The sequence below is a fragment of the Camelus ferus genome, chromosome 13 (assembly GCF_009834535.1).
Source record: "Camelus ferus isolate YT-003-E chromosome 13, BCGSAC_Cfer_1.0, whole genome shotgun sequence".
Lineage (NCBI taxonomy): Eukaryota > Metazoa > Chordata > Mammalia > Artiodactyla > Camelidae > Camelus > Camelus ferus.
Genome location: NC_045708.1, coordinates 17266170 through 17279815, shown reverse-complemented (window position 1 = coordinate 17279815; position 13646 = coordinate 17266170). Strand labels below are relative to the sequence as shown.

General features: G+C 55.2%; 1 protein-coding gene across 2 annotated transcripts in view; it reads left to right on the top strand.

The window, feature by feature from the left end:
* RUNX3 (RUNX family transcription factor 3) overlaps positions 1 to 13646 on the top strand; it is a 60367-nt gene that overhangs the window by 18534 nt on the left and 28187 nt on the right. For both annotated transcript variants that reach the window (XM_006189509.3, XM_032495515.1), the window contains exon 2: positions 13250 to 13524. In XM_006189509.3, coding sequence (XP_006189571.2) covers positions 13250 to 13524 — 275 coding nt within the window. The remainder of the gene's footprint in view (positions 1 to 13249; positions 13525 to 13646) is intronic.

Genomic DNA, 13646 nt, shown 5'->3' with positions numbered 1-13646 from the left:
ATCTCCCCATCTCAAAGTCCTTAACCTTCATCATATCTGCAAAGTCCCTTTTACCATGTGAGGTGACACATTTGGTTTCAGGGGTTGGGATGTGGGCATCTTTGGGGGTCATTATTCTGCCTACCACTGGGGCTCAGAGAAGGTCTCTCACTGGGGTGTCAAGAGACCTAACTGAGGTGGGGAGTTGAGCCATGAAGACTGAATGTAAAGGCTTTCCAGGCAGAGGGAACAGCATGTACACAGGCACTGCGGTAGGGGTATGATTGTGTGTTTGAGGGCCAGGATGAGGGACGGGGAGAGTGGAAACAGATGAGGTCAGAGAGATGGAAGCGGGGGCATGGTTGTGCAGAAGCCCATAAGCCTGATAGGAAGAGGAGAATCAGTGATACTCCTTCCCACTCCTGTCCCTCAATTTCCCCCAGCCCTGCCCCCAGTACCATCCTGTCCTGCTAAGCTGACACCCCTCACATCAAAGGCCAAACTCCCCTCAGAAGTATTGGAAGATGAGAAGGAAAAGGGATTCAAGGGAGTTGGACTCAAGGATCTTCAAGTTCTTCCCAACATCGAACAGCTGTGAGTCTCAACTGTGTGACTTTAGGCAGGTTGCTTAACCCTGCTGAGCCTCAGTTTCCTGGCCTATAACCACTTAAGTGGGGGTGATCATAGACCCCAGCCTCCTGGGGCCAGGTAAGGATGAAAGGAATTAAACCCTATAAAGTGCCCAGCCCGTGCATGGCACACAGTGAGTGCTCATGAAATGTGAGTCCCAATGACAAAGATTCTGACATTCTGGGAGACCAGAGCCTGGCCCCCCCAGGAGCCTGACGCTGGCTGACGGTGGGATTCCAAGTCTCCGCCCACCCCAACACTGCCAGCGTGCTCCCGACGCCCCGGCCTCCCCCACGTGCTGGGTGGCATGCCTACCCCACAACCACATGAAAGGCCATTTCCCCAGGGTGTCCCCACACCTGGGAAAACCGGCAGCCTGCCCGGCGCTAGCCCCGCCCGGTGGCTGGAACACCGGGCAAGATCAATGCAGCCGGGCTGGGCTCCCGGTGCCGCCACCTTGTTCCAATCAGGGTCGGGCGCCTTCCGCTCCGGACCCCGGCCCGGCCCCCAGCGCTGCCCCTCCCGGGCCCTGCCCAGCAGCCCACGTTTCCAGCCCCGTGACCCCTGAGGAGCGGTGCCCAGGGCCTGACTCCACGTTGGCTGCCGCCTGCCTGGGCTTGGGGGTTGAAGAACGTGCTGGACGGTGCGCCAGCCCGAGGACCCGCGGCGATGCCGGGTCTGGTCCTGGCCTCCTGGCACGAAGTAGTGCTGGACAAGCCCCTCCCACTTCTTGCCTCAGTTTCCTCAGCTATAGGTCAGGCTACTTAATTTCACCCCATCTGGTTCTCAGGCCTATGGTGGGAGAAGCAAAAAGCGAGAAAACAGAGAAAAAGTTTCAGAAATCGTGGGCACACCCAGAGCAGAGGAGAGGGGAGAAAGCAGGTGGGAGGAGCCGGTTCCAGCCGTGCAGGGAACCTCCTACCAGCTCCCCTCTCCCTTCCTCTACCTGGGTCCTTCTCAACGCTCAGGTCTATGCTCAGATGTCACCTCCTCTGAGAGACCTTCATTGATGCCTCCGTCTAAGGAATTAGCGACCACCCACTCTCTATGACCTGTTTATTTATTTGCCTCCTTGTTTATCTCCTGCCTTCCCTGCTGGAATCAAAGCTATCTTGTCCATTGCTGTATCTCCAGCACCTAAAATAACCCCTGACACATAATAGGTGCTCAAAAAATGTTTGTTGACTGAATGAATCTAGCACCTCCTCCATCCTTGCTTATTTCTCCTTTTCCTTTCCATCCCAGCAATTCCCCCATCAAGTGCAGGGCTCCCCAAGGATAGGACTGGGAACATTTTCCCTTGTGCTCCTGGGATGGGGCCAGGCATCTGGGAGCCAAGGACTTTCAGACCATCAGGCCCACCCCTGACTTGACTGAGGTTCAGAGATAGGGCAGTAAGAGGGCCCAGCCCCTGCCCAGGGTCTGATCAATTCCATGATCCCCTTCCAGAAGCTCACTCGGGGACCCAGAGATGCGCAGGTAGTGAACGCCGCATTCTTGCCAGTGACAAACTCATACCAACAGCAAATGACAAAGAATGCCCAGTGTCTGAGCCTGTGGCCCAGACATGCCAGGTGGGGATTTATGAGCTTGCTCTAGCCTCTACTCAGCTCTGCCCACATCCTCAGCACCTCCCAGAGGGCCATGAAGGGGGACAACTCATTGAATTGGGCGGGTGTTACTCTGGGAGCAGATCTCCCTGGTGCATCCTCCAACCCCAGCCATCAACCCCTGCTGGCCTTTGGTCGTCCCTGGGGGTCGTCTGCAGACCCTCAGCCACAGCACGGTCTTGCTTCCACAGTGTCTCTGCTCCCCATGGGCCAGGCAGGGCAGCATAGGCTGCCTAGGTTCAAAGCTCAGCCCTGACACTTGCCCGGGGTGTGAACGGGGGCAAGTAATTAACCTTTCTGTGACTCAGTTTTCCTAGTGTTACAATGGAAGTGATAATAAGGATACCTAACACATAAGGAGGCTGTAAGGCTAGATGAAATAATACATGCAAAGTGTGGATAGCATTAGTTATTATAAAGAGAGGCCTGGCCCCTGGGGTAAGGCTGCTGCATTCAGCAGGGCACAATTTTAGCATCAATAGATCTTGGTTCAAATCCCAGCTCTGCCCCTTCCTAGCTGGGCTCAGGAGACTTACTCAATGAACTTCAGTCCCTTGCCTGTAAAGGAGCCCAATGACAGGTACCTGGAAGGCAGTGGGTAAGACTTAAGGAGCCTGGTAGGGAGCATGTTCAGCAGGGCTGGGTACCCAGGAACACTCCACATGGGGGGTTGCCATGGTGAGGATGGCTTCAAGGGCCACCAGATGATTCAGCTGAGAGTGAGCTGGTAGACAGGACAACTTGGTTGAAACAGTGATTTGGCCAAGAATAAACACTCCCCAACTTTGATGCAGTTTTGCAACTCTATGCAAATTTAAGCATTTTTGTCCATTCTTTTTTCAGAGGTTTGGGGGAGGGAGGACTTTTTCTATTTTTTATCTTTTGCTTTTCTTCTAAAACATTTTATTGTGAAGTATAGTAACAGGGATGTATATAAATATTGTTTAAATAATAATAATAAAACATACATCCATATACCCACCACCCCATTTTTAAAAAACCCCACTAAGTGGACCTTAGGGCTCCCACCAGCGTCCCCTCCCCAACCACATCCCTCCATCTCCCTTCCCCTGCAATGGCAGGGTGGGGGAACCACTCTTCTGATTTTTGTATTAACCATCATCTTGCTTGTCTGCATGCTTTTTGCTTTCAATGTCATCTTCCATTTTTAAGAGCAAAACTTTAGAGTAAACTGAAAGGCAGCAATAGAGGATATGAGCTATTGAACTACTAAAGTTGACATGGGCGGAAGGAGTATCTTGGCATCACTTGAATTCCCTCTACAATATCCTGATCTCAACTTGAATACCTCCCATGACAGGGAGCTCTCTACCTCCAGAGGAATTTCTCATTCTGTCTCTGGCTGGTGCTCAATGCTCCTTCTCCTCTTGTGGAGCTCAATACCCACTGGCCCTAGTTCTATCCCCAGCATTCACATGGTCCCCTACCACCCAGGAGCTCTCCATAGATCTGAAAGTAGAGCTCTCAGCCCCCAGACCCACTCTTCTCCATGACGAAGTCCCCAGTTGCTTTAACAGTTCATCAAATGACATGGCTTCAGTACTCTTCTCCATGCTGAGGTCCCTGGGGGTGTCACATAGGCCCTAACAGAGGGGGCTCAAGCTGACCTGCTCTCCAGGGGTGGTCGGGCTGTGACAGTTGCTGTTTCTGAGCTCCCACTGCACACCAGAAGCCCCATTCACAACCTGCTTGAGCAACAATAATTGCCCCCATTGTTACAGGTGAGGTGGCTGAAGCTCAGGGAGGTGATAAGTCACGCCCTGACCCTGCCTGGGCCTCAGTTTCCCCCCAGAACTGTCATAGATTAACATGGAATTCTAGAACATTGAAGATGGACAGTCCTCCTGGGGATCAAGTGTGGTCCAATGTATTTCTCTCCCTGGTGAGGTGTTTGAGGCCCAGAGAGGGAAGTGACTTGTCTGGGGTCACCTAGCAAGGAATAAGGGGATAGTTCCCCTGGAGCCAGCAACCATATCATAGGTCATGAACAACTTTAACCTCCATTCAGCCCCAACTTTCTACCATTCATGGAAGACTGGGATTCCTCTGAGTTTATCAAGATTCAAGGCACAACTGCTTCCCCAACCAATGAAGGTAGCAGAGGAAAACTGGAGCATGAGAGACTGGACGGTGTCACCAAGAAGGACTTCCAGATGTTTTAGAACAGAGAGCTGAGGGGGTCAGGACTCCCACTACATCCCAGGCCAGACTCAAGGCAATGACCCACATAGAAGAGATAATAAATTTACAAGTGGAATAAACAACTATAAAACTGGGACACCCTCACCCCACCCCAGCTCTATGGTCCAGGCCCAGGTTCACTGTTGCATAGCCAAGGACTGAGTTCCCCACCCCCACTGCCTGGGTGTGACCATGAACACTTTCCCTTGTCTGGCCTCAGTTATCCTTTCTGTTATTTGGGAATAAAAAAGCCTGATTGCATGTGTCACCATCCCGACTGGGACTGGTGATGATGAAATATGACAGAATGGGGAGTGGTTAAGACACTCACTTGCTTTGGAGTCAGAGGGACCTGACTCCAAATCTAGGCTTCCTCGCTGCATGGAAGCCTCTCTGAGCCTCAGCTTCCACATTGGCCCAATTTACAAGGTTTTGAAGTTCATCTCAGACAATAAAGGCAAAGTAGGTGCTAAAAAAATCATTCTTCTGAGGCCTGGGCACCTGGAAGGGGCCAGGAGAAATGTGGCAACTGGCTGATGGGGTGACAGGTTACATCATTTGAGGGACCCAGTGTGAAATGAAAATGCAGCCCCCTTGTTCAAAAAAGTATGAAGAATCTCAAGGCAGTGACGGCAGAACATTAAACTGTGCGCAAGGCCCTTCTGAGAGCGATGCTCTGTGTGACTGCCCAGATCACAGACCCAGGAAGCTGTCTTGCCTGTGAGACATGCGGGGCCGCTCAAACTCAGTTCAGGTTGAGGAGCAGAGGCTTCCACCACTGTGCTGAGTGAGGGCCGCCCCGTCTCCAGGCTGCAGCTGGGATCACGACCGCTGGGCCCTGCCACTCTTGGTGGCCATCGGAGGCCGCATAAAAGACCAACTGTTCTCCACCTCGCTCTGCCCCGTTTTTATCTCATGCCATGCATACAGCACATAGTTGATTTCTTTCCGCAACGGGCTGCGCTTTTTTTCTTTTCCAAGGGCGACGCTGGAAAGCCATGTGGCTTTTATTGCTGGCAGGAATGTCTGAGGCGTTCCTCCGCCACCACATGAAATGGAGCTGTAATCTTCATCTGCGTAAGGCCAAAGCCCCCGGTCTCCTCAGAGCCATGGGCCTCTGAGATTAATTAAGGCTTCACAAGGACTGACAGTCATTAGGACCTTTTTGGGGAGGTGGAAAAATCCCTAATGGGACTGTCTGGGTCCGGGAGCCACTGGGTGGGTGGGTTGGGGGGGCGGGGCAAGGAGGGCCTGCTATGGAGTGGAAGGCACCCTGAACCAGAGTCAGTGGCAAGGGGGATAGTGGAAGGCGGGATTCCAGACTCTGCCTTTGGCCTAGGCTGTGACCTTGAGTTAGACCCTTCCCCTCCATAGGCCTTGGTTCTGTCATGTGATAAATGGGAGATTTGGATATGATATCTCAGAGCCCTGTGGAGTCTGACATTATAAAATTCTGAATCCTGCCCACAATTCTCATGCCAGGATTCTAATTCTATTCCATGACTATAACTTCAAGCATCTGATTCTGGTTCACGAGAACAGAGTGTGGTAGTCAGGAACGTGGGCTCTGGGGCCAGGCTGCCTGGTTGGAATTCGAGCTCCACAGTTTCCCAGCTGTGTGTTCTTGGGCAAGTTACTTAACCTCTCTGTCTTCAGTTTTCTCACCTGTAAAATGAGGGTGATAACTTCCTGCATAAAAGTATTGTGAGATACAGATGAACTTAACTGTTGTGAGTAATCGTTAATACAGCTCAGAATGCTAATGCTGTGGTTCTGATCTTATTCCAAAAATTGAATTTGGAATACCAGTTTCTTGGACTCCTATTCTTGCCACCTGATTAAGGTTTGGAGGCACTTTGAACCTGGAAATCCTCCTGTCTTTCCTCCACTATAGGGGACGCAAGAGGCGGCAGCCACCCAGAAGGGCCCCTTTTTTCCTTGACTGCCAGAGCTGAAGTCCCATCCTGGGGCTGGGGAAAGGCCATGCCCTTCCCAGAAGCCCTCTTGGGCTCCAAGCTACCCAGGTCTCTCTCATCACTCTCCCCACTCTCTCTTGCCCCCAACAGAAGAGTCCTCTGATTTGATGGCTCTGCACCCATGCACTGCTGTGGATGGAGGCGCTGTGACCAGCCAGCAGGACAGAGTCAGAGCCTGGATCAAGGAGTCATGGTGAAAGAAGGGTCCCTGAGAAATTTTTATTTGAACCTCTCAGGTTCAGAGGCCCAGAGGGGAAAAGCTTTTCACTCTCTGAGCCTCAATGTCCCCTTCTGTAAAGTGGAGAGAACAAAAATCTCTACCCTGCAGAAGCACCATGAGGGTTAGCAATAATTGGGGTAGCACTCCCAGCACACAGCAGGAGTCCAATAACTTAGGATAATTATTAGTCATTGACCAAAGGGCTCTGCTAGAATTATTTCCTTGTTTTATAGATGAGTGAAGTGAGGGGCAGGGAGAGTGGTAGGAAGACAAGACCCAGTGGTTGACCAGAAGCCAAAATCCACTTCCCTGGCTACTGAGGGGGCCCACTTCCTGTACCCTGGCCAAGTTTGTGCTGAGACCACCTCCTGCCCTCCTTCCTCCCTCTCAATTCCTGAAGCTAGGTGCCCTCTCACGGGGGAGGTGGCAGTAGGAGTGGGGGGCTCCACAGCTGCAGGGACAGGAAAGAGCCAGTGCCCCGAGTCTCCCACCCGAGGCCACAGTGAAAATCATCTAGGGTACCTTGGGGAGCCAGTCCCACGCCTAGAGCACCAGTGGAAGCAAGGCCTGCAGGGACACACGGCATTCCCCCTGGAGCGATGGGTGTTCAGGGTCGCATCTGGCCAGGAGGGGGTGCCCATAGGACATCGTGCTGATCCTGGCTAGGGGCTCCGCCTGCAGGTTGTAGCAGGGCAGTAGCAGCCACCCCCACCCCCGCCCCCACATTCGGGGGGGGGGGGGCCTGCACTTTGCTGCCCCCTGGTCTTGCTTGAGCTCCTTCCAAGTCTTGCTTCTTCCTTGATGACTGAGGTCAAGTCTCTCCCCATTCTGGACCTCAGTATTCCCATTTGTAAATTGGGGACTATAGCTGTGTCTTTGCAGGTGGGTTCCGAGGTGGAAGGAGAGCGGGTGGTGGGTGCAGACAACCCCTGCAGCCCCTTTCTGGAGTTTGAAGGGTCTGCTGATTTCCAAGTCCACAGCTGTTTAACAGATTTTATTGCCTCTAGCTCCACCCTCGTCATAACAGCTAACCGTATTGAGCGCTTTCAGTAGCCTTACACTGGGCTCTTCCCATTTCTTCATTTAACCAGTGGGGGGCAGGTGAAGGAACGTGCATAACCATTTGGGGTGCCTCCTCCCCAAATTTTGAGTCAGATGGAGCTTTTAACCTGGCCCTGGTCCTCCTTAGCCCAGAAAACCTTGGGCAGCCTTCCTCTTCATTTAAATGGACCTAACAGCTATCACATACATATGAGGATTAAAAAACGAACTTAAAGCCCAAACACATTGTGGTTGCCAAGGGGGCGGAAGGTGGGAAGGGATAGACAGAATTTCAAAATTGTAGAATAGATAAGCAAGATTATACTGTATAGCACAGGGAAATATACACAAGATCTTATGGTAGCTCACAGAGAAAAAAATGTGACAATGAATATATATAAGTTAATGTATAACTGAAAAATTGTGCTCTACACTGGAATTTGACACAGCATTGTAAAATGATTATAAATCAATAAAAAATGTTAAAAAAAGAAAAAAAAAGCCCAAACACAGTGCCCGGACATGGTAACGCGGCAGCCAACGTGGCTATTACTGTTCTCCCCACTTTAGTGCCCAGGGGACCATAGGCTCAGAGAGGTGCAGACCCTGGGCGAAGTTACACAGCCAGTCAACGGCAAAGCCTATAGTGTGTCCTAACCACCATGCTCACCCCAGCTCCCTCTCCCTCCCCTAGAGTCTGGCCCTTTCTAAAAAAGGAAAAAAAAAAAAACCTGTAATTTGAGAAGCCACTTGTCCTCCTCCTCCTTCACAACTGCAGAAGCCTTCCCCAGAGGCTGCCCAGGAGGGATGGCTTCAGAGCTGGATTCTCTGAGGTGAAAGCCCCCAACCTCAAAGGCAGCAACCCCTCAACCATATTACTGTTTTTCATGACCCTGTCTCACTAATTATATATGTATATTTTAAGATGTAATATAATATCTATTATATGTAATATATCATAAAATTTATATATATACATATATATGAAATCAAGACGGAAGTCCTACTTTTATTAGCAGCATTTCTTTCTTTTCCTTTCACGGGGAACAATTGATGGTATTTTTGATACGGTGAAACACAATGCCCCTCCCTCTCCTAGGTGGAGTCTTTAATCCTCTGGATTGTGAAATGGAGTAATTAGAACGATCTCCACTCACAAAAGAGGAAATTGAGGCTCAGGGAGGGACAAGAATGTCCCACCTTGGGTTCCAGGGCACTAGGCAAGAGATAGGTTTCACCTGGGTCCCTCTGGAGTGGATATGTGGAGGCCAGACTGGGAGAAATTGTTAGCTTCTGGATGGACTGTCCTCCGTGCTATTCACTGGACTGGGGCTCCCCTGAGACTTGGGATAAAGGGAACAGACACCTCCTGGAGCCAAGGGAGGTGGCTGACAGTGTTGTCTGAGGCTAGTTTCTACTTAGGAAGGTGTCTGCCTGTGGGGAGGTAGGGGTGGGGCTGGTGGGTTTCCAGAGAGAGGGTCTGAGAGCCCAAGGGAAGGTAAGTCCTCAAGATGAAGGCACGGGCAGCCCTGTGACCGTTGCTGAAAAGCCCTCCTGCAAGCGGCGTCCGCCTGGAGACAGATGACAGACAGTCCTTAGCTCCCCCAAGCAGCCCCCAGGCGAACCAAGGAGGACAGCATGGCCGTGGACGGGGCTCCGAGTCCTCACAAGCTTTGAATGTGAGAATTGGTATTTCACAGATGGGAAATGTGAGGCCCAGAGAGGGGAAGGGACTTGCCAAAGGCCCTGGAGAAGGGGTGATCAGGACTTGTTTTTTCAGTATAACAACAGTGCTGGCTCGCATGGATGGAGCACCACCTATGTGCCAGGCCTGTGCTAAACACTTTATAAACTATTTTATGAAGAGGTCACTATTATTACCCCCACTTCACAGATGAAATGGATGAGGCTCAGAGAGGTTTTAAGCAATTTTCCCGAGATCACGGCATGTATTAGAAGAACTCAGGCAGTGGAACTGCAGACTCAAGCTCCTTCCACAACCAATAGCTCTCTTAGAAGGTTTTCCAGAGCATATACGTCGTCCACTGTCTGGCACACCTGGGGAATTCTGCCTCCTCCCCAGGCACCAGGACTCCCTAGAAATCAGACATGTCCTCTGAAGCTCTCTAGCAGGAGGGGAGACACGTGTGGGCACCTTGCTACCAGGAACACACTAGAAGTGCACTCCTAGACACCCTCCAGCAGCAGGAGGAGGGCACCCCACACAGGGTCATATTGACCCCATGGATCCCCTTCCGGGGTGAACACTGGCGGGAGGAGCGGCCCCCAGAAGCCAGGCTCTGCAGGCTCCAGGTTGTGTCCCTGTTTACCCAGTTCTGGGCAAAGGTAGGTCCAGACCCCCTGGCTTCCTCTCCTTGCTGCAGACAATCTGGCATGTTCTTAAATGAGAGAGCTGAGTGTTTGTCCACTGGTATGGGTAAGAAGGAGAGAAGATGGTTGTCCACACACGCTGGGGAAAGGAGAGGGTATCTGCTGTCCCAGGTAGGGTAATGGGGCAGTGGGAGTTTTTCAACTGTAACTTTCAAAAATGGAGGGAGAGAGAGAGAGGGAGGGAGAGGGAGAGGGGGAGTGGGAGAGAGACAGTGACAGAGAGAGAGCGCCAGCCTCTAGTTCTACCAGTCTGGATGGGGACAAAGTAGGTTGGCCTTAGGTTGAAACTGGGAACGAGCTGGTCGGTTCATCTGTGTGTCCTCCAAAACTCCGGTTCCCCGGAACGGGACAGGAAAGGACTGTTCATTTCTGCCAGGGACAACGGTCTGCGGGTCTGAGGGCGCAGGATCCCTTCGGTGTCCAAGATGCGAAGGCAGAGAGCGGCCGTCTATGGTGGATGGGAAAGGCAGCCTTCGGTTTACCACAAAGCCATTGGTTTGTCCGCGACATGGCCGCACAGATGGTGAGGAATCGGACGGGAGGTCTGTCCAGAAAGGGCAGTTTGTAGGAGGCGGCCCGCGACGCCTGAACACGGGACCGCAGCTGGCGCACATCTGTGCGCGGAGCCTGGCGGGGCAGCTCTGCGGCTGGCAGAGTGCAGGCGTCAACTAGCGGTGGATCTCGGAACTGCTCCCGCCCCGGCGGCCCGGGCGACCCCCTCGCTGGGGACCTAAGCGTCAACAACCCAGGTCCCCTGGTTCTGGCGCCCACCGGCAGTGAACGCCTTTCCTAGGGCTGGAGCCGGGTCAAGTCCTGTGCCAAGACCCACAGGAGCCCTATTTTCAGGAAACCCGTTTGTAAACCTGCCTTAGGATGAGAGGGAGAGACAAGTAAGGGCACGGACGCAAACCAAAACCACTCGACAAATCGAATTTACAAACCCCAGACGCAGCGGGTCCTGGTCCCAAAGCCACATCAGGGCACACGGCGTCGCCCGCCCTCCCTGGCCCCGGGCCCTACCTGGCTACGACGAGGTGGGCCTTTCGGCGGGAAACTCCCAGAGGTCGGATGCTCCAAGGCCTGGGCTCCCCACTTTCTTCTAGTTCTGCCGCTAGTGTCAGCACTCCCGAGATCGCGCGGCCCCGGGCCCCGGTGATCAGCAACTCCGACGTGTAGGCTCTCTAAAAAGGTCCAGGAAGGAACTCTAACTGTCCCCGCTCTCTGAATGGCCTGAGGGACTGACGTGGGGCTCCTACAGAGGTAGGGACCAGCTCTCCAGGTGGTCGAGGTTGAGCCAGAGCCCGTCCGCCCTGGAGTGCACGCGACGCTTGATTTCGTTTGGCAACGACGAAATGGCGCGCGCTGGGCCGGGGTCAGATCCAGGGCGGGATCTTGCAGCCACCATCGGATCCTATGCTTCTTTGCTCCTGAGTCTTGGAACCCGTCGTTTTGCACCTGTCGAGCGGCAGGAACAACGAATATCCAACCCGATCTCCAAAACCGCAGGGAGACTCAGCACGCATTCGTTCCCCTGACTCCAGGGAGCGCATCTGGGGCGATAATCCAGAGTAAATGGGGGCTTGATCTTTCCAGTTTCCCTCCCCGATGTAGCCTCTTCCTAGGCCCGCTCGCCCGGCCTAGGAGGCAGGTGACGAAGGGACTGTTTGCCTATTTGCCGTCGGGGAGTGTTTGGACCCAGGGCGGGAGAGCAGACAGTGCCTCGGCAGAGCTGACTGCGTCCCGGCGGCGCGGCCAGAGCGCACTGTCTGGGAAGACATGGGCGTGGACCCACGGGGGCCAGTTTGCATCCACATGGTGCATGAAAATTTCCCTCCTTTGGAACCCGGGGCCCTTATTTTGAGGCAATTCCCGCGTTCTCTGCACAATTTTCTTCTCCCCTACGGACTCGCGTCCTCTTCCACGACGCAGAAGCGTGGTTACATGTGCGCAGAGGTAGGGGAAAATCGGGGGGAAACACTCGTGTTTTCCAAGCCCCATCGTGTTTTTGAAACAGCCATAGGCCGCCACAACGAAGACCGAGTCAGCGAGGCCTGCGCGATCCTGGAAGTTGTTTTGAGGAGAGAGCGGAGAAGAATAGGGTTGCTCGCCCCCAAGCCGATACTGGCGCGTGGGAGACACCCTTCCCTCTGTTGCCGGATTGGCACTGGGGCCACCGAAGCCCGGACGAAAGTCGTGCTGGGCTGGGAGCTGCAGAGGCCGCTGGCTCACGCGCAATCTCGTGTGCGATGTAGGCTCTTGAGTCAAGATAATTTGTGGGGAGAGTAGGGGCGCTGAGAAGCCTCTTTGGGGCAATTCCCCGCTCGATGTTACGGGCCTTGAGGCCCCGGCGGCCCCCAGCTGAGGGTGCAGGTTTAACAACCCGAAAGCAGCTGGGGCTGGGGAGGCCTGGCTGAGGGCGGCGGGGAAAGGCGACAAAGGGGAGCTGTAGCCCCGGCGTCAGGAGACGGCGGCAAATGAGCCTTATGTAGGGCCTGGATGTTTTAAACAAATTCTTAGCCCGGGCTCCGGCTCCCCAGAACTCTCGAGGAGCCTCGGGCTGTCGCGCTGGGGGCCCCCTGACCGCGGGCGTCCTTGGCAGGGCGGAGCCTTCCGCCCCTCCCTGTTGGGCGGCCTTCGGCGGTCCCCGTTCCTCCCCCGCGAGCGCTGCCGAGGTGCCCGCGATGGGGGCTCCGATTGGCTGAGCGACGCGTCGCTCGGGCCAGCCCCGCCCTCGCGGGCCCCCGGGTACTAACCCCGCGCGGGCGGCTGCGGCGCCGCCACTTGATTCTCGAGGATTTGTTCTGGGGCTGCGGCCGCCGAGTCGGTGGGGCGGCCGCGAGCGGGCTGCGGGGGCGGGAGGCGGTGGCTGCGCCACAGCCCGCGCGGGCCCCGCCGCGGCCGAGGCACCCGAGACCAAAGCAAAGGGTGGCCGCACGCGGGCCGCGCGCCCAGGATGCGGGACTAGCGGGCCGGCTGCGCGAGGCCGTCGGGGCAGCGAGGCTTCGCAGCGGGCGGGCCCCGGCGGGGCGTCCCCGGGCGCCGCCCCCTGCGCCCTGAGGCCCCGGCCCGGCTGCTTCTGCTTTCCCGCTTCTCGCGGCAGCGGCGGCCGAGGAGGCGCCCGCGCCGGCCGCCCCCGGGGGAGCCGCGCCGCCGCCGCCTGCCCGGCGCCCTGACGGCCGCTGTTATGCGTATTCCTGTAGACCCGAGCACCAGCCGCCGCTTCACACCTCCCTCCACGGCCTTCCCCTGCGGCGGCGGCGGCGGCGGCGGCGGCAAGATGGGCGAGAACAGCGGCGCGCTGAGCGCGCAGGCGGCCGTGGGGCCCGGCGGGCGCTCCCGGCCCGAGGTGCGCTCGATGGTGGACGTGCTGGCGGACCACGCGGGTGAACTTGTGCGCACCGACAGCCCCAACTTCCTCTGCTCCGTGCTGCCCTCGCACTGGCGGTGCAACAAGACGCTGCCCGTCGCCTTCAAGGTGAGTGACACCGACCCTGCGCCTCCGGGCGTCTCAGCTGCAGGAGCTAGGGCCCCAGGAAGGGAGGGGAGGAGACGTGCCCGCCACCCCGCGGCGAGAGCCCAGCAGCCGGGCCAAGGGCG